The 27,867-nt window shown below is 45.9% G+C and overlaps 1 protein-coding gene across 3 annotated transcripts in view; it reads left to right on the top strand.

The window, feature by feature from the left end:
* DGKG (diacylglycerol kinase gamma) overlaps nucleotides 1-27,867 on the top strand; it is a gene marked incomplete at both ends in the record, with an annotated part of 156,310 nt that overhangs the window by 66,358 nt on the left and 62,085 nt on the right. For all 3 annotated transcript variants that reach the window (XM_082655499.1, XM_082655498.1, XM_082655497.1), the window contains 2 exons: nucleotides 929-1,089; nucleotides 8,761-8,825. In XM_082655499.1, coding sequence (XP_082511625.1) covers nucleotides 929-1,089; nucleotides 8,761-8,825 — 226 coding nt within the window. The remainder of the gene's footprint in view (nucleotides 1-928; nucleotides 1,090-8,760; nucleotides 8,826-27,867) is intronic.

Raw genomic sequence — 27,867 nt, 5'->3', positions numbered from 1 at the left:
TTAAAACATCCATTTATCAGCTCGCAGTCCTGTAGGTCAGAAGTCCTGGAACAGCGTGACTGGGTCTTCTGCTCAGGGCCTCACAGGGTAGAATCAGGGCACTGAACAGGCTGTGCTCCTCTCTGAAGACTCTGGGGGAAGAATTTGTTTCTAAATTCATTCAGGTTGTTGGCCAAATTCAGTTCTTTGTGGTTGTAGAACTGAGGTCCCTGTCTCCTTGCTGGTTGTCAGCTGGGACCACTCTTAGATCCTAGAGGCCTCCCGTGTTCCTTGCCCGATGGATCCCTCCATCTTCAAAGCTGGCAGAAGAGAATCCCCCTTAATTCCAATCCCTCTCAAGTTTCAAATCTGTTTCTTAAGGGAAAGCCCAGTCTTTCTGAGGACGCACCCGATTAGGTCAGATCCACTCAGGGTAATTTCACTTTCTTGAAGTCAGCTGTGCCATGTAATATACCAAATCATGACTGTGGCTACCCCATCTTATCCACAGGTCCTGGGGGTTTGCTGGGTATATATACCCCGGGGGCAGGAAATGTGGGGACCGTCTTAAAATTCTGCCTACGGTGCTGTCCATCTCCATCATGACACAGTCCTGGAACAGATCCTTAGTTCTCCCATGTGCAGCTTCCCAGCCATCCAGCCCACCAATTCCCCAGGGCTCACTTCAGCTACACAGGCCTGCCCATCTTTGGCCAGCACCCAGCCCTACCCCTGTTACTCTGGCTTCCAGATCACCCCAGCTTCTTTCTAATACTCCATATTGTCCTCTCCTTCTCTGTGGCCCAGGGAACCCGAGTGCCTCTGGCCCACAGACACACTGGGGAGTCTCCTGGCCCCAGATGCCCAAGGGGTTCCCTGCCCTGACTGTTGCATCAGCAACAACTTAGCCTTTCTGCTCTGGGGGTAAATGCAGTGCTGTGCTCCACAGGTTATGAAGGGGGCAGCCTGACAAAAATCCTGAAGGACATTGAGCAGAGCCCCTTGGTGATGCTGGACCGCTGGCATCTGGAAGTCATCCCCAGAGAGGAGGTGGAGAATGGGGACCAGGTCCCGTACAACATCATGAACAACTACTTCTCCATCGGCGTGGTGAGTTGGCCAGGGATGGCTTTTCTGAACGGGAGACAAGTGCCCGGGTGGGCAGGAAGGGTTCTAGTCTTCCACTGTCCCCTCTGGGTCCCTATTCTTTACCTATCCCGGCTGCCCCCAGCCTCGACTCAGGTCCAGGCCTCCTTGCATCTGGCCTGGGCATGGACATCCTTATCGTACCAAGCCCCGCCCATGATTATGGAGGAAGCTCCTGCCCCTGTCATTCAAAAGACAGCACATTTTTCAAAAGACCTATTTACCCTTTGGATAATTTGAAGTAGTTAAAGAAAAGCGACACCAAGAAATAAGCAAGGGCTGAGGTCAGAAGGAGACTCTCAGGTGAGCTTCCGGAGTTGGAAATTCTGATCCTCCAGGGAAGACGTTGTCTCAAGCTGGCTCTACTGGCTTAGCTCTCAGAATTCCATCTCTCCTGTTCTCTCCCCTCATCCCAGCCCCACTCCCCACAGTCCAAGTGCTCATAAGCCTCTGGGGCATCTTCTCCTGGCTGACCCCTCAGGCTGAGCTCTGTGTTCCCCCTGGTGCTCCCACAGCCCTCTGTGCTCACCTCTGCCTTAGAGTGAAGGGGTTGTTTTATTGTGCCTGTCTCAGCCCTCCTGAAACACACACACACGCACGTACACACGCACGCACCCATACACGTACACACACAGACACACAGACGGTAGAAGGACAGCACCACGTTCCTCTTTCTCCCCTAGCTCCCATCACATGTAGCACAGCTCAGTTGGTTTGTTTTGTTGAACTCAGCTTCTGGTCCAAAGTGCATGGGGTGGACACTGCTGCCCAAACTGTTGGGGACAGCACTGGGGAGAAAAGTTATCGATCATTTCCATAAATAGAACTGGGGTTTGGGAGGAAGGTGAAACAAAGATACTAGCATTTATTGAGCACCTACTGTGTGCTCTCCATGGTGCTACACTTTAGTCCTCACAGCAGTCCTGCAGGTATTATTGTCCCCACCATCCGCATGTTACAGATGAAGCCTCAGGACACCGGGCGAGGAAGTGCACACACACTGTACCTTGCTCCGAAGCCAGGTTCCTTCCTCTCTGCTTCCCTGTCTTGGGAATTATGCTGCCCAGTTTCATACGCACATAAGCTCCTCCAGACCAAGACTGTGTGATCATCTCAATCATAACCTGTGACTCTTTTGCAAATGTTGGTGGTTTAAAAAAAGGAAAGAAAAAGAGAAATGATAGGTAGCTTGAGGGAAGAGCAGGGTTAAGGAAAGGGTTTTGTTTTTTAATAAGAAAACTAAAAGGAGAACCGTGAAAGAGAAAAGGAATAATAATAATACCTTTTATTTATGGGATTTAAAATTTACCATATTCACAGATATTTTGATTCTTATGATTACACTGGAGGGCAGTACTACCTCCGCTCTGTAAGTGAGGAAATAGAGGATTAGACTAAGGGATTTGCCTTCATTTTCTGACTCCCAATGCCGCCTTCTTTTTCTATTACTAAAACAGAAGAGAGAGGCATTGCTGGACCCGTGATCAGGCTCTGAGAGGATGGGGGCGCTGCACGAGAAACATATTCAGGAGTCTCTGCTGTCCTGATATGGTTTATCTCCCCAGCTCCCCTGCCCTCATGGGGGAAGACGTCTTTCCCTAGCACCCTCCAGCTCCTCCCCCAGTGACCTAGGCAGACCTCTCCCTCCTTTTCTTGGCTCAAAAGCCCCTCTCCTTTGGGACCACCTGCTCAGGGTCCACTTCACGCAGTCTTCAGCTTCTGCAAATCAGACTTGACTGACAGGTCTGGTGTTCGGGGGGTCAGAGGACTTCTGGAGCACGGGCTTCCCATCTTTACAGTGTGACAGAAACTCGTGTCCTTTTTCCTAAACCAGAGGATAACTTGCTGACGTGTACCGAGTACCTAATGCACACCAGGCACAGTGTCCCTATTGGTGGGTACAGCCCTTTGCCCTTTTACATTTTGTAAGAAGGATCTGTAGCTTAGAAGGATAGAGACCAGTCCAAGCTGGTGAGTGATAGAGCCGGGAATCACTAGAGTCGAGTTCCAGTGCCCACCTAGCTATGGACCCTGAGCCATGCAGCCTCTGCACAGCCCTCCATCTCCATGCTGCCGAGTGCAGCAGCATTGGGTGGGGAGGCGGGCCTTAAAATCTAGTGCGTCATGGCTCGCCTATACCCCACCTGTACCCTTTGTCAGAAATGCAGATTCCAGCCCCGTGACAGATCCTGATTCATATTGATTCAGTTGGTCCGGGCAAGGTCTGGGAATTTGCATTTTTAACAAGCCCCTGAGATAATTCTGATGCAGACAGTCCCAATCAGGTCCTCAGTGAGTGAAGACAACCCGTTAGAACAGAGAAGGATGGTCAAAGGAAGTGGTTCTTCACAGGAGCAGAACCCAGATCTGAAGTAGGTGACAGAGAGAAAAGATAGAAAGGAGGGGAAAGCAGCACCTGTAAGCCACGGGCCAGAAGTGAAAGCTGAGCCGCAAGACTGGGTGATCTGCCTGGGAGCTTCCAGATGGCAGGTTACACCCACGGCTGCCTTCAGAGTCCTCAGCTGCAAGTCTTTCTTAACATGCCCAGCTCTGGCTGCCAGAAAAAACAGGATTCCTAAGGCCTTCCCGTCCATCTGTGCCAAGCGCCATATGCAAAAAATGACATTCACTTGGTATTGCTGACCAAATGGATGACCATGCCGAAAAGGAAGATACAGCTTCCCCTCAACTAGATAACCAAGCCCTAACCCCAAAAGCCAAAACTGAGCGTGGTTTTAATTCATTCTTACAAATAAGACGGAAGTGGGTGGGGGGATGGGAGGGAGGGAGGGAGGAAAAAAAGGAAAGAATGCAGACTAATTGTCCCCCAAGGAAATGCATAGAGGGACTTCCCTGGCAGTCCAGTGATTAAGACTCCACGCTTCCACTTCAGGGGGCTCGGGTTCTATCCCTGGTCGGGGAACTAAGATATCCCGCATGCTGCGTGGTTCGGCAAAAAAAAAAAAAAAAGGAAATGCATAGGAACAGATTCTCCATTTCTTTCAGCGGTCAAGATATTTATTTGCCCTGGGCTGACCTATAATAATCCAATCAGTTCATCTTTCAAATTATGAAGAACTTCACACAATCTTTCTGTTTTTTTTCATATACCTCTAGCTTGTGCGTGTTTAATATTTTATTGCAAAGCAGTGAAGAACCAGGATTGTTTTTATCTCACTGGTGTACCCTTAGCCTTGTCTCAATAAAATGCTTGCAGGGTTTGTGTGCTCACTCTTTAAAAGCTGGAAAGGGAAATTCTTGAGAAAACAAGTAGCCAACATGTAACCCTAAGAGAATCTGGGGCTGACATTTGCAGAAGCTCTTGCTCCCTATTTGACTTCCCAAACTTTGTAAGAGGAGAAGTAGTATGTAAACCAACCCCCAGTTTTACTTCCTTAAGATGATTAGAGTCGGACTCCTTTGGCAAAGAGAGCTGCAGTCTTCGCCTCTTTTGGAGGACCTGGAATATCTTACTGATATCAAATGTCTGCTGCCCTGCACTTGTAAAGGTGGTGACAATGACCGCTGCCGTGGTGTCCCTAGGTGGTAAAGAATTCACCCTGATGAGTTCACTCACTCCTCTTGGTGCCAATAGAACCCATTTAATAGATGGAGGGATAAGCAGGGCAGACTCCTACCCTAATGAGAGAGTGACAGGGGCCTCACTGTCACCACATTCCCATCACCCACAAGACACGCCAGCTCCCCACCAACGAAGAGCTGAGATTGTTGGCCTTCTCAGCCGTGAGACCTGATAACACCCACTGGCAGGAGATTTTAAACACAGTCATTCAGGACACTACTTCCTCTGACTTCTCTGGCCTCCTCATCCCTGCTCTTTATTTTTGGATTTGCAGAAATGTCAGGATGGCCAGGTATCAGTGACAGGAAGTTTGGGACTGCAAAATAATTCCTGTGTTATGTGTAATTCTGAACACCTCAAAGGCTCTGCTTTCACTGAGCCTTAACGGGAGGAGTAAACAGCTAATCCCTTGAGTCAATGAAATCTATTTCTGATGCTAGGGGAACCCAGGGGCCAAGGAGAGGCCAGAGTCATTACACTAACCCACACATCATCTTCTACCTGACATTCTGTACTTATTAGACTTTAAGTTTCCACAATGGTAGACCCATTAGGGAATTTGTCAGAAAGTCATCATTTCCCTGCAGCTTTTAAATTCCTTCAGCCTCAGGTTCTTGTCTGTCACCTATGAGAGCCAGGAAGGTACTTGAACAATGGGCCGGGCCCCACTGAGAGGTGTGTTGGACAAGGGGTCTACACTCTTTTTCATTCCCCAATCTGCTGTCATTTTTCAGAACAAGCCAAATTCCAAATAATGTGTCTTATTGTCTCCTTTCTGTTTTTTTTTTTTATCTCCATAGATTGCCAAAGTGACTTAGACCTACATTGTCCAATATGGTAGCCATTAGCCACATGTGGCTATTGTGTACCTGACATGGGGTTACTCTAAGTTGAGAGATGCTATAAGTATAAAGTACACATCAAATTTCAAAAATGTAGTCTGAATGAATATTAAATATCTCAGTGATTTTTAGATTAACTACATGTTGTAGTGATAATATTTGTGAATTGAAATGTATTATTAAAATTAATTCCATCTGTTTCTTTTCACTTTTTTTTTTTTTGCGGTACGTGGGCCTCTCACTGCTGTGGCCTCTCCCATTGCGGAGCACAGGCTCCGGATGCGCAGGCTCAGCGGCCATGGCTCACGGGCCCAGCCGCTCCGCGGCATGTGGGATCCTCCCAGACTGGGGCACAAACCCGTGTCCCCTGCATCGGCAGGTGCACTCCCAACCATTGCACCACCAGGGAAGCCCTCTTTTCACTTTTTTAATGTGGCTACTAAAATTTTTTAAATTTATTTCTATTGGACAGGACTGGCCTAGACATCCAAATAGCTCAGAGTCCAAATGACTACTGCTTATATTTGGAAGGGGCACAGGAATCTTTTGTCCAACTCTACACTTGGGAATTTTAGTTCAGGAAAGAGTAGCCATGTGTCCATACTGCTTTTATCTCCTTTTCACCCCACACCTCATAGAAAGGACCCTGGAGAATGAGGCCATCAGAAATGGGGGTGCAATTCCCACCTCCACCCCCACCATCCGAACAGAAGTCTCATTTTGCTGGAATTATTACAAGAAAGGGTTGGAACCATGGTAGCACTGGTTTCTAAAATTTAAATGAAGTCACTACTGAATGTACGTACAGCCAGCTCAGGGCCTGGCACAGAGAAGCCCAGAAGAGAAGGGAGGTGAATCTTGCCTCTCTTTTTCAGCCCCAGGTAGAGAACCGTGGTCAGAGTCTTTACCAGCATTGCCTTTTCAAAACCGAACAGCAAAGGACCTGCTCAACTCCCTCTGACCACTTTGTGTGTTTGCCACGGGATTACATTGTCAAATTAGGAACCACATGCTTAACTAGTAATATTGTAAAGGCTGGTCTTTGTGAAAAGAAGCTTTGCAAAACCTAGTTATGAAAAAGAAAAAAAAAACAAGGATAATCGGAACTACACAGAGGACAGGGGCCTGTGCACATATCCCAGGGAATTAAAAAACCAGGAGCCAGTCATAACAGCGTTGGGGGCCGGGGATAGTGAAGTACAGATCGTGCCAGGCAACATGTGATTGCTTTCTTCTTTTCTTTCTTCTTTCTTTTTTCCTGACAGAAGAAAATTAGTGCTTCAAAAGAACACAAGTAGATGGAATGTTTTCTTGAATTCTAAAGAAGCATTTGACAGATGTCACATGAATCTTATTCAGAGTGTTCACGAAACTTGCTCAGAGGAGGGAACTGGGGGCATGAAGTGCTCCTGCCTGGAGAAGCTGTGCAGGCTGGATAGGCCCAGAGGACAGAGGCCCCCCCCAGGGTGTTGCATCTCTCCCACCGTTGTCCACAGGGGTGCCTAAACTTCAACTCTTGATGTGTTTTAAAAAACTAACAAAGAAATCAATAACTAGAGTTTAAATGTTAAATTCCCAATACATTGTTTCAGCAAAGAGTGTTTGCCAACCATAAAATAAGCCCACATCCTTGACTTGCCCTGTCCGCCTTTCAACAGGGCCTGCTAGCTGGGTTTACTTCTCTGCCAAGTGCAAATATTACAAAAGCTCCTCTTTGCCCCCAACTTGCTTCTGGATTTTCTGTTCCCACCCTTAGCCTGTATTTTACTCCCCACACACAGCACATGCTCAAAATAAGCTTCTGCACTGAGCTACACCTCCTGATGTTAAAAAAAAATTATTTTTTCAGAAATTTTCTTTTGTCGGATTTCCATATCAAGAAAAGAAATTAATATGCACTAGCTGAAAATTCACTGTGTGGAATTTGAGTTTTCTTTTAGCTACACAGTCCAGTAAATGAGTTTCTGTATCTTTTTTTCCCTGCACGAATCTGAATCAGCTCCCTTGTTCTGTCGCCACTCCCCCCACCCCCTCCCCTCCCACCCTCCCCCACCCCCTCCCATCCCCTCACCCCCTCTCCTCCCACCCTCCCCCACCCCCCCCCCACCATTCCTAGTTCAATTAGCCTGTTTATTTCTAAAACCCACCACCTGCGCCCCCCCAGATGTGCTGGGGGGAGGCCTGAGCAGCGAAGGCGGGGCGTAGCACATTCTTTTGCTGGAAAAGGAGACCATTAACAAGGGCAGAGAACCAAATTTGAGGAAGAAAGATGAGTCCAGTTTTAGGACTGAAATTCAGGTTTGGTTCTAGAGTGATACACTGTGGAGACATCAGCAGCTACATGCTAGTAACAACTGTGAGAACTCAAGATGGCCCGTGGCATGGAGTGTAGGCTGCAGAACGGGCTCAGGGCTGTGAAGTTCTGCTCCGAGCATGGAGAGCCCGGAAGCATGGTGACATGAGAACTATCCTGAGTTCTGAGGAGCAGGTGGCCAAAGTGCAGCAAAGGAATGTGCTAATAGGAGGACAGCAAAGTGTCCGTAGAATGTGATAATGAGACTCTTAACTGACCTTGGGGAGAGTTGTTTCCATGGAGTGATCAAGAGGCAGAAGTCAGAAGTTTAAATATATTTTTAATTATCTGCTAAGCCTGTTATCCAATGCTACCAATTCTGTCTACTGATAGGGATGATTAAGAGTTAATATATAACAGCATCTACCAACATCAGTTTTCTGGTTTAGAGAGTTATGTAAGATGTTATCACTGGGGGGAGCTGGGTGAAAGGGACACAGGGACTCTCGGTACTATTTTTGCAGCTTCTTATGAATATTCCAGAATACAAAGTGTTTTTTTAAAGAGTGAATAGGGTGAGGTATTTCCAAACACTCACACTTAGCCCCACGTGGGCTTCTGCGTTCTCACTGCTCACAGACCCAGACACGCTCCCTGCCCCCAAAGGGCAGCTGCGTCCCCTTTCGCTCTCCCTGAACTCGGGCGGGTAGAGGGTGAACATTGCAGACTATAACAGGATGGGGGTCACTGGCCCCTAACCTTGGACCTGGTGTCCAGCCTCTGTGGGGGTCTCCCTGGTCTCCCCTGTGAGATCTGGGGGATTTCGGTGAGAGAGTGTGCTCGCTTCCCTTCCTTCCACATTATGCAGGGTCAGGACCACTAACCAGGGATCTGCTTTCTGTCCCTTTGCCTTTCAGGATGCTTCCATCGCACACAGATTCCACGTGATGAGAGAGAAACACCCTGAAAAGTTCAACAGCAGGTAAGAGGGCCCAGCGGGTGTAGCCGGGGCTGCACTGCCCACCTGCCCTGCCTGCGCGGCCACCGGTCCCAGGCCTCCACCTGCTGTCACCGAAATGTTCTCGGCCCGGCTGCCCAGCGCTTTTCCTGCCACGTTGCCGGAAGGAGGGCTTCCATTTCCAAGAAGAAAGCAATGTCAGAAACCTGTCGCAGTCTGGTGGCCTTTCCCCTCGCAGAGGGTGGTGTGCAGAGGGAGGGCCTGGGGCCAGGAGGGAGGGCGTGGTGCGCCCGCTTTGGGGAGTGGGGGTCTGCGCTTGACTAACTGGATCCCCCTCGTGGGGCGCGCCGCTTTCTCAAAACCAACTGCTCCCAGCCCCAGTCCCTTGACTCCTCGGGTGAGGGGCTGGCAGGGGTCAGAGGCCTCAGCTTCCCCTCGTTGCAAAGAGGAGGGGGTGGCGGCTCGCGTCCCGGGCCGAGAGGGCCGAGAGGGCGGCGCCTCCGCCTCCGCCTTCCCTGCCGGCAGAGGGCAGCAGAGGGAGGCCCTGCAGAGGCGGGGAGCCCACCCGAGCCCAGCCTCAGCCCGCGCACCTGGGAAGGCAGGCTGTGAGGTCCAAAAACCAAGCAGAAGAGAAAACCAGATCATTTGCAAAGTCAAACCATTCTGCCGGCGGGTAGCATATGGCCACCCTGGGATTGCCCAGTTACCTTTCTCCCTTCCTCCTTGTCCTCTTCTCGGTGGTTAATTTGCGTTCTTTCTCTTTCCTTTTTGTTGGACCTTATCTAAGTGACCACTTGATCCCACCCCACCCTCAGGCAGGTGGGGAGGAGAGGGGGTATTAATTTGGGCTCAGTTTGAGTCTAAGAGACTTGACTTTATTTAGCCCACCAAGCAGCAGTCCAGTGTTACCCGCACACGTTCATTTAAAGCCAGGCACTCCCACAGACCTCCATCATTTTCATCCCTCCTCGTCTCCCCGGACCCCATGGCTGGGAGGTTAACCAAGAATCAGAAAGTCTTTTTCGGGATCAGAAACTGAACATAATGAAGCTACTTTGACTTCAGGAAAAGTGATGTGTGGCGTCTAATAGCTGAGCTAACCTTATTCGAATGTACTTTCTCTCACACACACCAAGTCAGTTCACAGAACACTATTAACACGTATATTTTCAGCCCCTACTCCTATTATAATCACAAACTTACAGATCAACTGATGCTCTTCTCACAATCTTTTTCACTCTAATATATACACCCAAAAAATCACTTTAAAAAAATACTTCTCTTCCATCCATTCCAGACATTTAAGGTCCTCTTTTTACACAGGTACCATTATGCATACTCATGCATACATGCTTGATAAGATGCCAAATGTTTGTGAAATCTATGGGGGGTTCTGTTCATTCATTCAACGAATGTATCTTTTGAAAACAGTACCAGGCACTGTTGTATGGGTGTTTTGGATAGACATGTGTAGGGGGCTCACAGTGCAGGTGTGGAGACAGACTGGAAAGCAGCATTGCAGAGTGATCTGTGTTAAACAATATGAATCAAGGTGACATAAAGCAATGGCATGGAATTTGATGTGGAGGGTCTTCCAACTAGAGAGATGCCTGAACCAAGACACAGAAAACAAGTAACTACTTTCCAGATTGACAGAAAGAGAAGGTCAACCCAGCGAGAAGGAACCAAATGTACCAAAAGATCCAAAGGAGTGATGGAAAACAGCCTGCTTGGGCAAGAGCAAGCTATTCAGTGTGGTCTGTTGTGTGGTCTCCTTTAGTGGAAAGAAGCAAAACCTCCGCAGTTTGTAGAGAGCAAGGAAGCAGAAGGAGGGAAGAATTTCTCCATACTGCAAAAATCAATAGACAGGTCAACATATGACATAAATAGAGCAATCATCAGTTATCCACATGATTAAGTACAGTTAGAAAGATACCTCTGTCAGAAAAAAAAGTTGTAACTTCATTTCAACCCAAGTATGAACAGTTTCACTGTGATCTGAATGACTGCTTTTCCTCCCCACTTCCCAGTTTCCATCAACAAGACTACTCTTTGCAGTTATGTGTGTATCTTACTCTTCACCTGGTTGAGGTCAAGGTCATGTGGTCACCTAAGGATGCCAGACACAGGGATTTGCATGTAAATCCATGTGCCTACTAACAAGTGAAGAAGTAGTGGCGTAGAGGTAGGCCCTGTTTCACAAGGTCCCAGAACACTTCCTGTTAAGAACTTTTGAGTCCATGCTGCTTCTACCCTGCCTGCTTGCTCATGTTGAAAATACCCAGGAATGCACAGTTTGTCCACTGAGAGGCAGGCGAGCAGCCATGTTTTTCCAGGATTCCTTATTTAGCTTTGGAGATGGTTTTAAATAGGCAGGTGGTTGTTGCCATGGTTACCCCATTACACCAGCAGCTAAATTTAGGAAGGGCCACAAGGGATAGGAAGAAAGCTTGATACGGGGATTTGGAAATGTAAATGATATTATCAAACAAGGTTTCAGTTTTACTCAGCTAAACTTAGGTTTTCCAAAGAGTAGTCACTGCTTGGCTGGATGCCCTTACTGTTAATGCCTGGGACTAGGCCCTCAGGGATAACCCTGAGGTTAAATCTAGGGAGTTGTAACTGTTTTGTTTTGCTTTGTTTTGAACAAGCACATGTGACTAGTCAGGGCTAGAATTTATCAGGAAACTTGAATCTTTTGCGTTGCTCATTCGGTTTTCTGGGCTATTCTAACAAGAATTCTTAACCTAGGTACAAGGGCTGCAGGAGGCCTGAAGACACCTTGGAATTGTATGTAAGATATTGAGTACATTTTTTGTAGAGAATGTCCGTAACTATCAGAAGGTTCTTGAAGGGACCCATGACCGCTCAAACTGTTAAAAGTAACAGTTCTGAGCCCTCTTTGAGTCCTAAGAGGCATCAAATTATGACTCAACTGTTGGGGTTTCAGGAAATTCTTCCCCCAGTGGCCTCTCGACATAGGTTGTTTGTTGGCAAGGAAGGTGGTTGGTTGCACACAACTGGTGTTCCCTGTGGAATCGTTTTGTTCATGGAGTAAGAACCAGGCCCAAGGATGCTGGATGATGAGCCGGGTGTGATGTCAAGTATTAGAAGACTGTTAATGGCAGGGATAGGGCTATATTGAGTTCCTTCTGCTTCCTAATCATTAACAGGCTAATTACTAATTGCTAACTTAGGAATGTTATGAAATTTATCATCTCATTGTTGGCATAAACAAAAGAGAGATTTAATTCACCTGAGATTATATAATGTGTTAGAAGGTATTCTAGGACACAAGGGTAATTAAGACATGGTTCCTGCCTTCAAGGAAGTCATAGTCTAGCAAAGAAAAAATAAGCCTCAAATATTTTTTACAAAATGATTTTCACATACAAAGAGGCTACATGTTGAAGGTCATAGAGTATACAGGAAGCTGTATAGTATAAGACACTTATTAATGGTCGTATCCTAACATCACTTGTAAATGAATTGTTTAGAGTGCAGAAATTGTGTTGTAAGGGAACCAAACTAAGAACTGTTATTTTTTGAGCTCCTACTACATGCCAGGTGATAAACTAGTTATTTTAAATACATTAGAATATTTGAATCCCCAAACTGCCCTACAAGGTAAATACTAACATTCCCATTTTACAGATAACGGAACTGAGGCTGGGAGAAGCCAAGTCACCCGGCCGAGGTCATACATCTTTTTAAGCAGTGGCGCTGATCTGATTTAAGCTAGCTTCTAATTCTAGAGTTCAAACTCTGTTCTCTGCACTTGCTATCTTCCATGGATTGCATCAAGCAAACACCAATTGTATATTAAACATTCTGGTGGGTACTTGATACATGATCCCACCCAGTGCTTGCAATGACATGCAAGGGTAAATGCTACTGTCCCCATTTTAGAGATGAAGAAATTGAGGCTGAGGAAGGTGGCGCTATTATCAGTTGGATCCACTTTTACGGATGGTCTCCATGTGGAGGTGCCTGCTGAGTTCCAGAGAGGGACCGCAGCTATCCCACCACTCTTACCTTGTGCGGTGAGACTCTTCTCCCTATCTCAGTGTCCACAGCAAGGAGCACGACTGACTACATGACTTGCGTGGCCCAGTGCAAAGTGAAGTGTGGGGCACCTTGCTCAAAAATCATTAAGAATTTCAAGCCAGTGACAGCAGAGCATTAAACCAACCACAGGGCCCTTCTCAGTGTGGGTTCCCATACGGCTATACAGATCTCACAGCTATGAACTGGTCTGATCAAGGAGAGAGGAGATCAAAAAATGAAGACACATTTGCCAGGGCTCACAGAGTGGGGAGTTGGCAATAAAGGTAAAAGAATGGAGGAAAGAGGGTTTCAGTTAGGGGAGGAGGGGGATGGATTATCAGTCCCTCAAACAGGCGGTAGTCAGAATTAGCAGTGGAGCCAGCAGTGTCTTCCAGGTATCCAAGAACCAGTCCCCTACAAAGTTTCTGGACTCACCCTCTGTGAAGCGTTTTGTATGTATGGGACAGATACATATAAACTACCTAATTCCGATGTCACTGTCAGTGAGTATCCAGAAAGAGAAGTCTAACTATGGAATTTTTTCACTGTTGCTCAGAAACTCAGAGCACTTGAGGAATGTGGTATTCCAAACCTGCTGAGTGCCATCCACTTGAATATGTCCCTCAGCAGTTTAGGCTGAAGCAAGATATTTCCTGTTAGGTCCTTGAAAGGGACCGAAAACAGAGCTTCATTCCTACCAGAAGCTGACCACCTTTCCCAAAAGCCCTTGAGTAATGAGCGGGCTGTGGAGTGTTCACTTTCTTGGAGCCAGGCCCGTGGAGTAGCTGATGAGGGGTTCCCCAGAAGCCCTAATGAAGCCTGAGTCCTGAAGAGGCTGGCAATACATCTTGCAAATAACTAAGCCCTTAATAGGTATTTATAGAATGAGGCAGCAGGGTATAGTCTAAGTTGGCATCAGAACTTGGCCCTGCCACTCACTAGCTATGTGACCTTGCGCAAGTTACTTAATCTCTTTAATCCTTTGCTTCCTCCCCTGAATCTTACACGGTTGCTATAAGTATTTAATGAGATAATGTGTAAGTGCATGGCACATAGTAGGTTCTTAGTAAATATTTGTTGTTGCATATTATTGAATGACAGGCATGAGGAAAGCATTGCCTTAAATTTGCCAGTAAGGCATTGACAATAAAAGGCTTTTCTGGTGGAGTGGCAAGTGGGATTCAGTTATTAGAGTCTTGGCTTCATTGACATGGCCCTTGACCTGAAAAGTTGGAGGAGACTCCAGCTGTGATACACTGAATCTGTCCAGATCCTCTTAGGGGGCGGGAAGATAGCACCAATTAGCCAGGATTGGATTGGATTCTACAGACTGGAGCTGTAGAAAAAATTCCCTTCATTGGCTCCGTGGGTGTCCAAGAGGCAGAGATTCGGGGTCTGAAGACCAGGGAGTTTAAGTCCAAATGCCAGTTTCAGGCTAGAGGCAGGATCGAGGTAGGGGTCACAGACCCCTGTTGACATTATAACTGGAGGAACAGGGTGGGAGTGAGTAAGAGGGAGTTGCAGGACAGGTGCCATGCGCTCCATGGAAAATCTGGGCTTACCAGCTGGGACCATGGAGTGCACAGTTGGTGGGTAGGCGGGTGGCCCAGGGCAGTCAGACACTGGAGGTGTGATTCCCCTTCCTTCGCTGATGCTCGCTCTCCCCTCACCCTCCGAGCATCTCTTCTCCCACTTTAGATGGACACAGAGATGTTCTGTGGGAGGCAAAGTAGAAGCCAGCAGAGCTCAAGCCATACAATTCTGGAAGCAAAAAGGCCTCCTCTCTTGAATAGCTGTAGCACGCTCTGCAATCACAAGCACAAACCGTATCACCATTTACTTAAGATGTTCTTTTTGTATCTAAAAACGAGACCATTCTAAGCTATTCTTTCCGGGAGCCCTGTGAGGGAGCCCAGTGTTACGGCCCAGATTTTTGACTTTCCCAGAGCACACATGTACAGCAGCAGCAGATACATCAGGGTTAAAATCTTCATTCTGTGCCTGAATTGGGTTTGCTTCTTCTTAGCTAATACTCAGCAGCCCAAGAAAGACCTGCCCTAGGTAGGACTCAGAAGTCCAGACTGTCTGCACCTGCTTGCTTCAATATATCAAACTAGGTTTTTTCAAACATGTAGGATTCAGAAAAGCCCCAAGTGAAGTTGATTATGGCATTTTCTGTTTTTATTCTTACTCCCGTATGTATTTATAAAGAAAATGCAAACCTTATGCTTTGTGTTCAAGTACCTTCAAGTCTTCAAGTACCTTCAAGTCTTCAAGTCAGGTCTGACAGAACCACTTACTTAATTAGTCGAATGTTTCTATACGAGCCCACAAAAATGTTTTATCCCCCGTCCCTCCTAGAGAGAGAGGCAGCTAGTGAAATGAATGAAATATGGGTTCGTGTTTTTTTCACCAGGCGTTCATCATTACGCAACTGCTGAAGACCAGGGTTTTTTTGGCTGTCTTATTTGTTTACAGTCAGCCCTTGATTATTTGCAGGAACGAGGGAACAGCAACATAGATCATTTAAAGCTGTGGATGGTCAGAGATTTTGGGAGGCTGTTGTTAATCTTTGTGTGCAGGTCTCTGCTCTAAAGATTCACAGTATTTTAAATGATACGAAGTCACATGAACTCTGAACATTTCCTTCGTTTTCCCCCTGGCTCCCCAGACCATGTTGGAACAGACAGCACAACTTCTCAGACTGGTACACACGAGCAGCCTATGATATCTCAAGGCTCCTTACAAAGTTGCTTGTTTGCCAGAACAGTTCCTTACTGTAGCTTAACAGGCCTTTTCTTCTAGCCCCCGCCAGGCTGGAACATATCCTGCCAGGTATGATTCATGTCAACGAAGAGTGGAATCAGTTTGTGATGATATCAGAAGGAACTTGAAAGCCAGCTTTGTTTTCAAGTCTTTAGGCCAGATATTCCAAAAGTTATCAGTATTTATTTATTGATTGCTCTCTAGAAATATTTCCATCAAAGAGCTCAAGATATAGTATATGATGAAGTTCAGAAGTGTTAAGGTCAGCATGATAACCTCATGGAAGAAAATCAAAGTATACAAATTGATGGTAAGGTAGGAACTGGCTAGGTCCTCAAATGGGTGTTGACAGTCTGAATGCTTTCCAGAAGGGAGAGGTCAGGAAAGTGCTGGAATCTGAAACCATGTCTTATAAGGAAGGGCTAAATTGGGGATTGTTTCACCCAAAGAAGAGAGGACTTGGGAAGAAGTGATTATTGGCCTCAAATATTTTAAACATGCTTCTCATAAAGGAGGAATTAGGTTATTTTGAGTGAAAAATCAATGGGAAAAGTGACTGGGTAGACCAATTTGAGCCCCATATAAGGGACATCAATTCTACCAGTTAAGGCCATCCTCAAGTGCAGGGGGCTAATGGGTAGGGGAACAGGTGTGGTGAGTTTTCACATGTTATGCCCAAGCAGGCGCTGGACAATCATTTTGGAGCTCCAGTGGAGCCAAGTGCCCAGGAGGATAGGTTCTGTCATCAGACAACCTGGATTCAGATTCTGGAGGTGCACTAACCACTTGTATGTGATCTTGACCAAGCTACTCTTCTAAACTTCAGTCTGCTCACCTGTAAAATTGGAATATAATACAATATTAGTTTCCTATGGCTGCTGTAACATTACCGCAAACTAGCGGTTTAAAACAACACACATTTATTACATCACAGTTTTGGAGGGCAGAAGTCTGAAATAGGTCTCACTGGGCTAAAATCAAGGTCACATCAGGGTAGCATTCCTTTCTGGAGGCTCTAGGGGAGAATAAATTGCCTTGCCTTTTCCTGCATCTAGAGACTGACCACGTTCCTTGGCTTGTAGCCACCTTCCATCTTTAAAGCCAGCAATGGCCAGTTAAGTCTTTCTCACATTGCATCCCTCTTCCCCTTAAAGGATTCTTGTGATTACATTGGATTCACTCGGATAACCCAGGATAATCTCACCCCTCAAGGTCAGCTGACTGCCAGTTTAAATTCCAACTGCAACCTCAATTGCCCTTTGCCACGTAACGTTAACATATTCATAGTCACAGGTTCCAGGGGTTAGAACATGGACATCTTCAGGATATCATTCCACCTACCACAAGTGCCTTACCTCGTAGAATTATTTTGAAGATCCAATGAAACAGTGCATTTAAAATGTTTGTTACAGAGGTTCGGCACGTCAATGCCAGCTATTATTATTACTAACATTCTTATTATTACAAAGACAGAACCCACATAGATAATAGTCATGTTAAATGACTCAGAAAAGCCCTTAAAACTATGAGATTTGGAAACTCTCTAAGAGGGACAGGTAAATATCTATTGGTCATAGGGTAGGAGTCATGAAAAAAACATGGCACTTTTTTCATTTATCTTGACAGAGTATCTTCAATAAAATAACAGTACAGGTATCATTATATAATTTAATAATATATCATATAGTATGATATAGTATATTTCAAAATCATTATAAATAATTTGTAAAGTTCAGAAAAGTTAAAGGAAAAACCAATCACTCATATTCCCATCACTCGAAAACATAATATTGCCATTTTTGTGCATTCCAGCAGTTTACTTGATATACGTATTTTAAAATAATTATGATAATATGTCCTTATAAAGTTTTATGTACTATTTTTTAAACAAATTTTCCTTATTCAAATAAAGGCTTGTTGTAGAAAAATAAATCCTATTGTACCCCCCCCCAAAAATAAACGTTATTAGCATTCTAATGTATTTTCCTTCAGCACTTCGCTGCACAATTTTATTTACTTAAGATCACACGGTATACACTGGGTTAAAACATTATTAACCCAGGGCTTCCCTGGTGGCGCAGTGGTTGAGAGTCCGCCTGCCGATGCAGTGGACACGGGTTCGTGCCCCGGTCCGGGAAGATCCCACATGCCGCGGAGCGGCTGGGCCCGAGAGCCATGGCCGCTGAGCCTGTGCGTCGCAACGGGAGAGGCCACAGCAGTGAGAGGCCCGTGTACCGCAAAACAAAACAAAACATTATTAATCCAGTAGCACTTACAGGTTATAAAAGACAAATGATATAAAGGAGCTGATTGGAGTGAGTTTATCTGCAGTGGGAGTTTTATTGTCTTTTCCAATTAAAAAAATTCCAGTGATTTTGTTCAGTTAATATGAGAGTTTTAAAGATGGTATTACTCAAGTCCCTTTGCAAATGAAATAACGACTTGATATGTTATGCAGTTCTACTTCTGTGGAGAGCAAATAAAAGGATATCATTCTCTCAAAAAAAAATAAATAAAAAGATATAATTCTCTTAGCACAGTTCCTGGTCCTGTACATAGTTTTGCTATATCTGAAAAAGACCAGTTTGTGTTTTGTGTGACCATCAGAGATAGCAAGAATTACCATCTGGGCTGTGCAGTGGTGTAGTTTTTTAAGCATGCATGACTATCAGGCTGTATTGAAGTGCTCACGAAGGCGATAAGCCCAGTATAATCAGCATTGCTCCAACTCATACTAACAATAGGAGCCATCATTTATTGAATGCTTTCAAGAGTTTTATGTGTATTATTTTTAACTGGTACAACTCTCCAAGGAGCACATAAATATTATTGCTCCATTTTACAGATGAGAATATTGAGGCTCAGAGAGATTATACAACTTGCTCAAGAATGTACAACTAATTAGGGGAGTGGCTATTCAAACCTAGTCTGTCTGACTCCACAGCTTCCACTTGTCCCACTACACTTCCTGCCTCCGTGAATGCCCAGTTTGGTGCCCCATGACCAAAGACGCACTCAGGAAAGAGACAAGAGAAGAGCCACAGAGACAATTAACAAGGCCCATGAGAAAAAATTTTTAAAAAATCATTTTTCCTGGAGAGGAGAAGCAGAGAATGTGTTGGGAGCGGGCCTCAAGGGTGTGAAGGATTGACAACAGGAAATAGTGACCACACCTCCTTACTCTTCCTCTCAGCTCAGGAAAGAATGCGAGGGGAAGAATGTACTTCTAAAGTGAGGAATTGCCGTTTGGAATGGGAGGAAGAATCTCCTGGCTTGGAGACATATTAAAGGCTAAAATGAGTTATTGAGAGAAGTATTGTGGAATGTCTTGCAAGATTTCTAAAAACAGAAGACAGCCTCATTCATCTGGGCTGACAAACACATCATCTCCTCTGAGCCCAGGAGTGAGTCATTGTGCTACCAAATGGGAGCCCCTGCTTCCCACCCCACGAATGACCAGGGGTCCCCAAGAGACCTCTCACCCGCTTTATTCCTCAGTTCCCACTTGGGCCCCAAGATGACTGCTCCTCAGCAAGTCCTCAGCAGCCCCCTGGCCCATCCTGATGCGCTTCCCTCTCAGGCCCACCCTACCTGGAGCTGCTCGTGGCTTTTGTCCCGTTTCTGCCCCACGAGAATCTGCTGCCACAACCCACGTCCCATTTTATAGAATTTAAATGCACCTGCTTTGCCTTCAGGGCCCTTTATAAAGTTCTCCTTCCCAAACATGGGGCCAGTCTTACTGTTTGCTTGCTCCATTATTCCCACCTTACCCCCAAGTGCCCTTAATTTCTCAGTCTAGGATGACATCTCTGGGACCTCATCATCACCTAGCACTTGTTTCAAAATGCACTCTAAAATATTCTGAAGAGTCCCTCCCTGCCCACCCCCAGCCCTGGCCTCTGCTTTTTCTTAGAATCCATCTACAAGGTTTTTTGTTTTTGTTTTTGTTGTTTTGCAGTACGCGGGCCTCTCACTGTTGTGGCCTCTCCCGTTGCGGAGCACAGGCTCCAGACGCGCAGGCCCAGCGGCCATGGCTCACAGGCCCAGCCGCTCTGCGGCATGTGGGATCTTCCCGGACTGGGGCACGAACCCGTGTCTCCTGCATCGGCAGGTGGACTCTCAATCACTGCGCCACCAGGGAAGCCCATCTACAAGGTTTTTGACACATTTTTTCCTACTTTGATTTTTCCTCTTCTATAAGTCATCATTTTGGCACCAAACTCTCTCTACCTCGTTCACAAGCTTGCTCACTCAGAGCAGGGTCTGAACCCTTTGGGGATCCACTGACTTAAAACCAGAAGGGTGGTGCTGGCACATGCTCTCATTCAGCCAGAACGTATTGAGCATCTATTCTGTTAGCATGATGCTGGGGCCAAGAGGAAAGATGGATGACCACAGGCCCTACTTGCCGAAGTCCTTGGGCCTACTTGGGAAGATGAGCATATATAGAGGCTCTTAGCAACTGTATTAGTTTCCTAAGGTTGCCGTGACAAATTACCACTAACTGGGTAGCTTAAAACAACAGAAATTTCTCTCTCACAGTTCTGGAGGCTAGAAGTCTGAAATCAAGATGTCGGCAGGTTTGGTTCCTTCCCAGGCTCTGAGGGAGAATCTGTTCCATGCCTCTTTGCTTGCTTCTGGTGGTTGCCAGGAATTCTTGGCATTCCTGGACTTGTAGCTGCATCACTCCAATCTCTGCCTCTGTCTTCACATGGCTTTCTCCCTCTGTGTTTCTGTGTCTCTCTGTCCAAATTTCCCTCCTCTTATAAGGGCATCAGTCATTGGATTTGGCCCACTCTAATCCAGTATGGCCTCCTCTTAACTTGATGACATCCGCAAAGACCCTATTTCCAAATAAGGTCACATGCTGAGGCACTGGGGGTTAGGACTTCAACAGATCTTCTTGGGGAACACAACTTAATTCCCAATACCAACCCTCCCTCAAACCATCACAAAGGATGGAAAAACCATATAATATGGTGAGCTTTGTGTTAACAAGGGGACATGAATAATGAATGGGAGCACCTAACTGAGAAAGTGGGATGAGACTACAGAAAGAAGGTTACATTTGAGCGTGAGCTTGAGAGAGAATGGGGACTCATGAGGACAGGAACTGAGTGTGTGCTAGGAGGAGGGAAGCAGGCTGGGCCAAGGGCAGAAGTGTGAGAAGAGGGGAACACAAGAGGAAAGGAGGGTGGCTCTGAGGTGAGGTGGAAGGCAGCTACAGCAGGGTCTCGGTGCTCTGCACAGGAGTTTGCACTTTATCCTGTAGGTGAGCGGGTAGATGGTGAGGTAGGGAGTCAGCAAATGCTTTTTGAAAATATCAGCGTTGAAAGTATCAATGAAGGAATAAATTATTCTTCCAAGTATTTCCAGAGCCAAAATGTCAGGCTTCCTGAAACACGGGGACCTTTATATACTGAGCCTTGCCGAAGGGTTAGGATAGTGCGGGCTGTTAAATCAGACAGAGACCCAGGGAGAGAGGAGGAGAGGTAACCCCAGGGGGAAACGGAAAGAAGAGGATAGAAATAAGGGGAACCAGCTCTGCTAACCTGGGGGAGTTAGTACATATCAGGGCCAGAAAATCTATGGAAACCAACCAACTTTCGTACAAACTCTGAACCTTGATGCACGCTGTTTGCTTGTGGAAGTAGAAATCCATTTTGAAAAAAAAGTCCGTAAGTCATTCTCTCTTTTCTGCCCCCACAATTTCAGATTCTCTCATGCAGAAGTTGACTTAGGTGGCTTTTAAACTTAGCAGAATGTGTTTTTTTGTTTGTTTGTTTTTAGCTCCAGAGAAAAGAATATCAGATCTTATTCACCCTCTATTGTACTTTACTAATTAAAACGTTGGAGAATTACTGTCCTTTTGTATAGGGGCATTTCTGTGATACAGAGTCCATCTTTGTATTTAGAGCTGATGTGATCAGCATATTCATTCCAATATATTTTCCTTAAACTCTTCGTACTTGCGCATGTTTTATTAAAAGGAGTTTGGAAGAGTAATAGATACTCTCAAGAAAGATTCAAGTGATTAATTCCTCATTTAAATCAACATCTGCTAAAGAAAATTTTACTGCATTCATTATTTGGCCAAAGGAAATTCTGAATTCATCTTCTTGCTATACTTATTAGGAAACTCAGTAACTCTCTTTAGTGAAATAAGTGAATTATCTCTCAAGAAACCCTGAGCAAATGGCTTTCCAACTCCATATCTCAGGCTATGTCACCCTTATGTGAAATGTAGATGCTAATCCCTCACGAGTTAGTCACTGCTCTGATTCTTAATTTTCTGGCGCGTAAATGGAAATTACAATGATCTCACAAGATGCTTATGAGAATTAGAGGAGATAAATAAATGGATTTGAAATGTTTCAGGTGCTGGTATGATGCTATTCGTTATACAGGAATTTGTCAGGAGAACATGCAGCAGTATATATATGAGTACACGGCAGAATCTCTCACTTAAATGCATAGTGCTGTGATTCTTACCTATAATAACAACATATAGAATCTTAGCTTTGGACTGGATTTTAGGTTTTAACCCCCTTCCCAGTATAAGCATCCCTTCTACAAACATCACTCTGAGAGAGGTCTTCAGAGCTCTGCTTTGAAGATTACAGATCTCTACTTTGAAGATTGTAGGAGTGGTGGGGGGTTTTTTTATTTGTTTTTTGTTTTTTGTTTTTTTTGCCTTACCACTTCACATTTTACTAAGAAAGCCTTTTCCTGATCTTCTAATGCTCTTCAATGAACGAGGGGCTCTCCTCGTTCCAAGAGTGTTCTTATAGCCTCAAGTTGCCAAAGTATCAGGGACTTAACATAATTGCTGAATATTCATGTTTATTGAACCTACACTTAGGTTGAAATTCCTCACTGTCTAGTAACAAGATGTTTTCTATTCTGTTGAACGAAGGGTCCCTTTAATCTTGAAAGTGGACCGTTTTGGAGAGCATTCCAAAGTGCCAGTCAAGCCAAGTACCCTACCTTGCCTTTGAACTCAATGAGCTGAAAGTGTGTCTGTAATCTCCAGCTTTGGGTTACCATAGGGCAAGAGGTGGTAGGAATGTCATGGATAAATTAAAACCCCAAACTGTTAGTTTCAGTGAAACTTTTATTGGAACCGTCAACACAGAGCATTCTAGTTAATCAGGTTCTCCCTTTTGTCTTCTGTCCCACCTCGTCCCTGAACTTGGGTAGGGAGAGGGATGGAGGCTGCTTATAATCAGGGTTTCTGCAAACACGTGCAGGGTTGGGGGTGAGGATAATGCAACAGGATGCCCTCCAGCTTGAGCTGATGGCCTGGTTCATGATTTGTACTTATAATCGTGTTCCCCACCCAGCTGGAGATGAGTGTACTACAGAAAAATTAAATGACCAACAGTAAGTCAATGGGTTAGAAAAGAAGAAGAGATCTGGGGACTGGATAACTTGTCCCTTAATTATCAAGACTTAACAGTATAATGTTAACATTCATAATAACCATCCCTGTGTGCAAAGTGGGAAATTCAGGGGCAAGGTAAACATGAACTTAAGCTACTTCTGCAGTAGTTAAAGGACAAGTTCGTTACTTGGTGTTCCATGATTGCTGAATAGTTGATAACTTACCAGGTTATACCTGATTTATAAACATAGAACAACTGAAAAAAAATTTCCCCCGAAAATGTGGGCTTGGGTTGATATTTCATTTCTGTGCACATGATCTTTACAAATACCAACAGCTTCAACTCTTACTGTCCTGCAGCTGGTCAGACCTTCAAACCAGACACATATTAGGACTCATAACCAAAGGTACCAGAGCACAGATGGAAAGGATCAGATTGGGAAGGAAGTGGGAGAGACACTTTTGAGGCAGCTTTTAGGAAGATTCCCAGGAGGAAACTACAGAGGTCTATATGAGGGGGTCACAAATCCAAATGTCAGCAGAGACAGGCAGTTAATGTAAATGAGGGAAGTGGGAGGAAATAAAGCTTTAAGGAGTGGTGGTAACTCTGGCAAAGTGGAGAGCATATACCCTGTGTAGTGGGAGCAGCCAGTACTCAGCTCTGGTCAATTGTTGCCAGGTTGGAAAGCAACCCAGTGTTAACAGATCTGATTTCTCAAGAGAAGCTGGGCTCCAGGTGTTTATGTAAAATATCTTCCAATTTTAAAAACCACTGTGCAAGTCAAACACCTTTCCAAGCCTCAGAAGATCTGTAGGCCTCCAAGTTGTCACACTGATGCCCAGGAAATATAAACTCAGGGATATGATGGGGGCCAATTACTTTTTTTCTCTTTTTTGCTCCACCATGGTCACAAATTATTGGTGTTGCAAATGTAAACTGGTCTCCTACCGAAGGAGAGAATGAATAGGCTTGAGGAAACCTAAGAGGTCAGTGTCTTTGCATTGATGAAGGGTTCTTAGACATCCTAAAAGAAATGATCCAGAAAGAAAAGGCACTCAGAAGGTCAAAGAGAACATACAGCAGAATCAGAGTCTGATTAATAAGTAGATATAACATAGAAATAAAGAGAGAAGGCCCAGTCCCTTTTGGGGAGAAAAAAAATTAAAGTATGAGATTGTACCCAAAGGAGATAGATTTGGACCTTCTAGAAGGGAAAGTAGAGCAGCTAACAGGATCATCATGAGGTTTGATGAGCGCCTGTGGGAGTCACTGTCAGGTTGTCTTCTTCAAGCAGTTAGCATTGGTTAAAGTGCATTCCACGGGATGTTAAAAGGAGAGGCACAGGAAGACAGGGGAGCTCAGTCATGGGAAAATTCAAAATTAAATCTATTTCTTTTCTGTATGATAATGAGAGCCTTTAGTATATGTAGATTCTAACCTATTGAGACCATGCAAAAGCAGGATAAATTATTTAGTCTCCCAAATTTAGTTGACCACAGAATCCCCATACCCCAGAGCATCTTGTGAGACCAATATTTTGCTGAATTCACGTTAGTGAAAACCCCTGCATTAAAGACAAAAAGGAGTAAACGTGCTCAAATAACCCATAGACTATTTCTCCCTTCTGGCCATGGGTGTGGGAACAAGTCACTCATCCAGAGGAATCCTGGTTAGTATCTCAGGTGACTCTGGTATCTTGGGTAGGAAACTAAGGGACATGGTGCCGAGGTGATGCTCTCGTCTCTTCCTCAGCCGTTAGTCAAGATTTTTGAGGAAACAGGCATGCGTGTGTGGGGAACACGGGCTGCTCTGGAACTGAGCTGAGGACGCCTGTTCCTCTGGACCGTGGATTTGGATGCTGGGCCCCTTGGCAAGGAATTGGGAGCTTGTCACATAAACCAAGAAAAATATTTTTGGCCGGAGACTTGAAGACTAAACAGGAGAGCTTTAAAATGAGATTTAAAGGGAATAAAGTAGAATGCTCAGATGAAACTCTAAAATCACAACCCACAGAAGGGCAGCAGGTGTGAGCTAGAAATAAGAGGCCTGGCAAAGGGGGTGCTAAGCAGTTCTCCAAGGGACTGGCAGTGGGGTCACATCCACAGTGGGGACACGTTTGCCAACTGCACAGCGAGGGGGCAAAGTGAACAGGGGAGACAAGCATGACCTCCGAGACAGCAGAGATGTGGTGGGTAGAACACACAGAAAGGCCTGGGTTCAGAACGCCATGCTAGGTCAGGGTGACAAGTTCACATGATCACAGTCACTGAAACAGGTGTTAGGAGTGTGTACATAAGTAGAAGAAGTCACAAACGTCAGAGTGGAAGCAAAGCCGAGAGCATACGGATGAGATTTTCAAAAGGGCGAAAAAGAAAGGATTTTGCTGGCGGTGTATACTGCAGTCTTCTCAGGCAGAGGGAGGCTCTGGCTGATGCTTTCCTATTTAAGATTTTTTCTAAGCAGCACAGGAAGAAGATGGAATAAAGATGGGAAGAGGGTATTTGTTCAGGTATCTGCCCCATCAAATGAATTGTTGGCTTGCCTTGCTAACAATTTCATGATTTAAAAGGTAGAGGGAGCAAGGAGGGAACTGCCTTACTCTGTATTTAATTCTGACCAGGAAGCATCCAACTGGCTCATGGTGTGGAAGGCACAGGAAACTTCGGAGAAAGTAACCAGATCATCGTGCAGTTCTATGAAAGCCAAAGGAAGAAATGCGATGCATACTTAAGTCGTGCCCTTTCCTCCCCTTCCTACCGCTTCTGCTTCTTACTTCCCTCTGGCACCTCCAGTCCCAGTCTATTCAGAACTCCAGCCCAGATTTCAGGGTGGCCACCAGGGATTTTAGGGTGGAAGAGTCCCCATGTTTCTTTTCCAGGAAGTTGAGGAAAGCAAATATTCTCCAATCCAAATTCAGCAGGAAAGACGTGCCGTTTGTGTTTCAAGTTGGGACTCAGAATCCATGAGGCCACAAAGCCAGTTTTATACGTGGCAGTGGAGTTCTGTTGCTTCATTATTTGAGTGTATGTCAGAGGACCCACGTATACATTCTCAACTGATATTCCCAACAACCCCTGCAAGGTAGGGAATATCATACCAATTCAAAGATGAAGAAACTAAGGAAAAGAGACTAAATGAGTTGCCCCAGGCCACATAGCACGTAAGTGACTGACCTGGGGCTGGAACCCAGGCCTTTCTGGCTTCTAACCAGGGCTTTTTCAGCTCTACCAAGCTGTCTCCAAAACTAGACATCGGATACCTAACAGGCTTATTGCCTTTGGTCGTTACTCTGAGAACCCAATCTCAACATAACATTGTTTCTATGGGAAAATGTGCTCCGAGTGACAAACAACTGGCTTAAGCATGGAACTTTTGTAACCTGACCTGTCACAAGTGGGGCAGCGCCTCAAGCTCAGAAAGGCCGGTCGTGGGAGGGAGAGACATTCAGCCAGCACCCCTCAGACACCACGATACCACTCGAGGCCAGTTGCGCATTCACCAAGAAGCAGCAGCCTCAGACGCATCTGCAAACTAACCACATAGCACCCACCACAGAAGACAGGTGTGAGGACCACGTGAGGGGACCCTTTGGTTCCTAAAGGAGCCAGTGCAGGTCCAGCACAAAATAGACACTGGATAAGTGGGGACTGAGGGATTCCCAACAGCTGGGGGTGAGCTGGATTGGAGGGCATGGAGAGGGAGGGGAAGCTCTGCCGTCTGTCTCGGAGCCTCCCTGGGAATGCTGGTAGGTGAATTACGGTAGGGTGAGGGTGTGGACCTGCTTTGGGGGCTTGCCTCCTACTCCCCCAGACAGTTCTTCCGTTTCTAACCTTGGTTGGTCAGGACCCAGGAAGTGGCCTTCCTCAGCAAGAGCTTCTGAGGGCTTCCTCAGCCTAGACCTTCTCCAGGTGTTCAGGGCTATGTTCTAATCAGCCGTCCTCCCCACTCGGCCCTAACCGTCCCCTCCTGCCTTGGGATAGCAGCTTCCTGGGCCGATGGATGTGTGAGTGCTGGCAAAGCGTAGCTGGGAATCAAAAACTGTACAACAGCTAAGCAGTCGTTACAGAACCTTAGAGACCCCACACGCATCTGCCTCTGCCCCTTTCCCTCTGGGAGCAGGATTGCTTTTGGTCCCCGTATTCGATTTTGCTGTCTGCAAACTGCGAGCGAGCTTATTCAGAGCCCCGTAGCCTCAGCCAAATGGGCCTGAAGGGGATTTTCATTCCACAAATAAATCTTCAAAGGGAGAAAGGATTGCTAAAAACAGCCAAACTCGGTGAGATTTTTATTTTATTTTTATTTTTACGTTTTTGGATGGGGGAAGGTAACTGTTTTCTCTTGGCAAGGACGGATACTGACTGCAAGACACTCTAGACACTCAGGCCCTCAGGAGAGGAAAACCCTAGCTGCCTCACCAGCTGTCTCTCCTGAGGGTCGCCCCCAAAGTGGCAGGACCATGTGGTGGCATTCCCATCACTGTGGCGGTTCTCATGTCGGGCTTCGGAGAGACCCCGGGGCCTCAGAGCATCAGAGGCCGTGAGTGTGCTCAGTACCCGTGGATGGAGAGCCTGAGAGAAGCCTCCCTGTTTGGGCCTGGGTGTGTGCCTGCACACACGTGTGTCCCCGGGTGCTGCCCTGGGGGAGGATCCGGTTTCAGACTTTGGCTGGCTTCGTGCTGGAGTCCTGCCCTTAGCAGGAGATACTGTTGGGTGCCGGGCAGAATTCGGGAGCACCGACCAAAGGAGACTCTGTCCCTAGTCCACGGAAACAAACTGTCTTGTGTGCAAGTGAAGGGTCACTGCTCAGAGGGAGCAGATTCTCTGCAGCTTAGAATTACCCTTGAAGGGGGTAGAGAGACTGCTGTGGAT

Source organism: Grampus griseus, assembly GCF_964374135.1.
Source record: "Grampus griseus genome assembly, chromosome: 5".
NCBI classification, from domain to species: Eukaryota; Metazoa; Chordata; class Mammalia; order Artiodactyla; family Delphinidae; genus Grampus; species Grampus griseus.
Note: the sequence above shows the minus strand (reverse complement) of the source record. Positions and strands in the feature narration are given on the sequence as shown.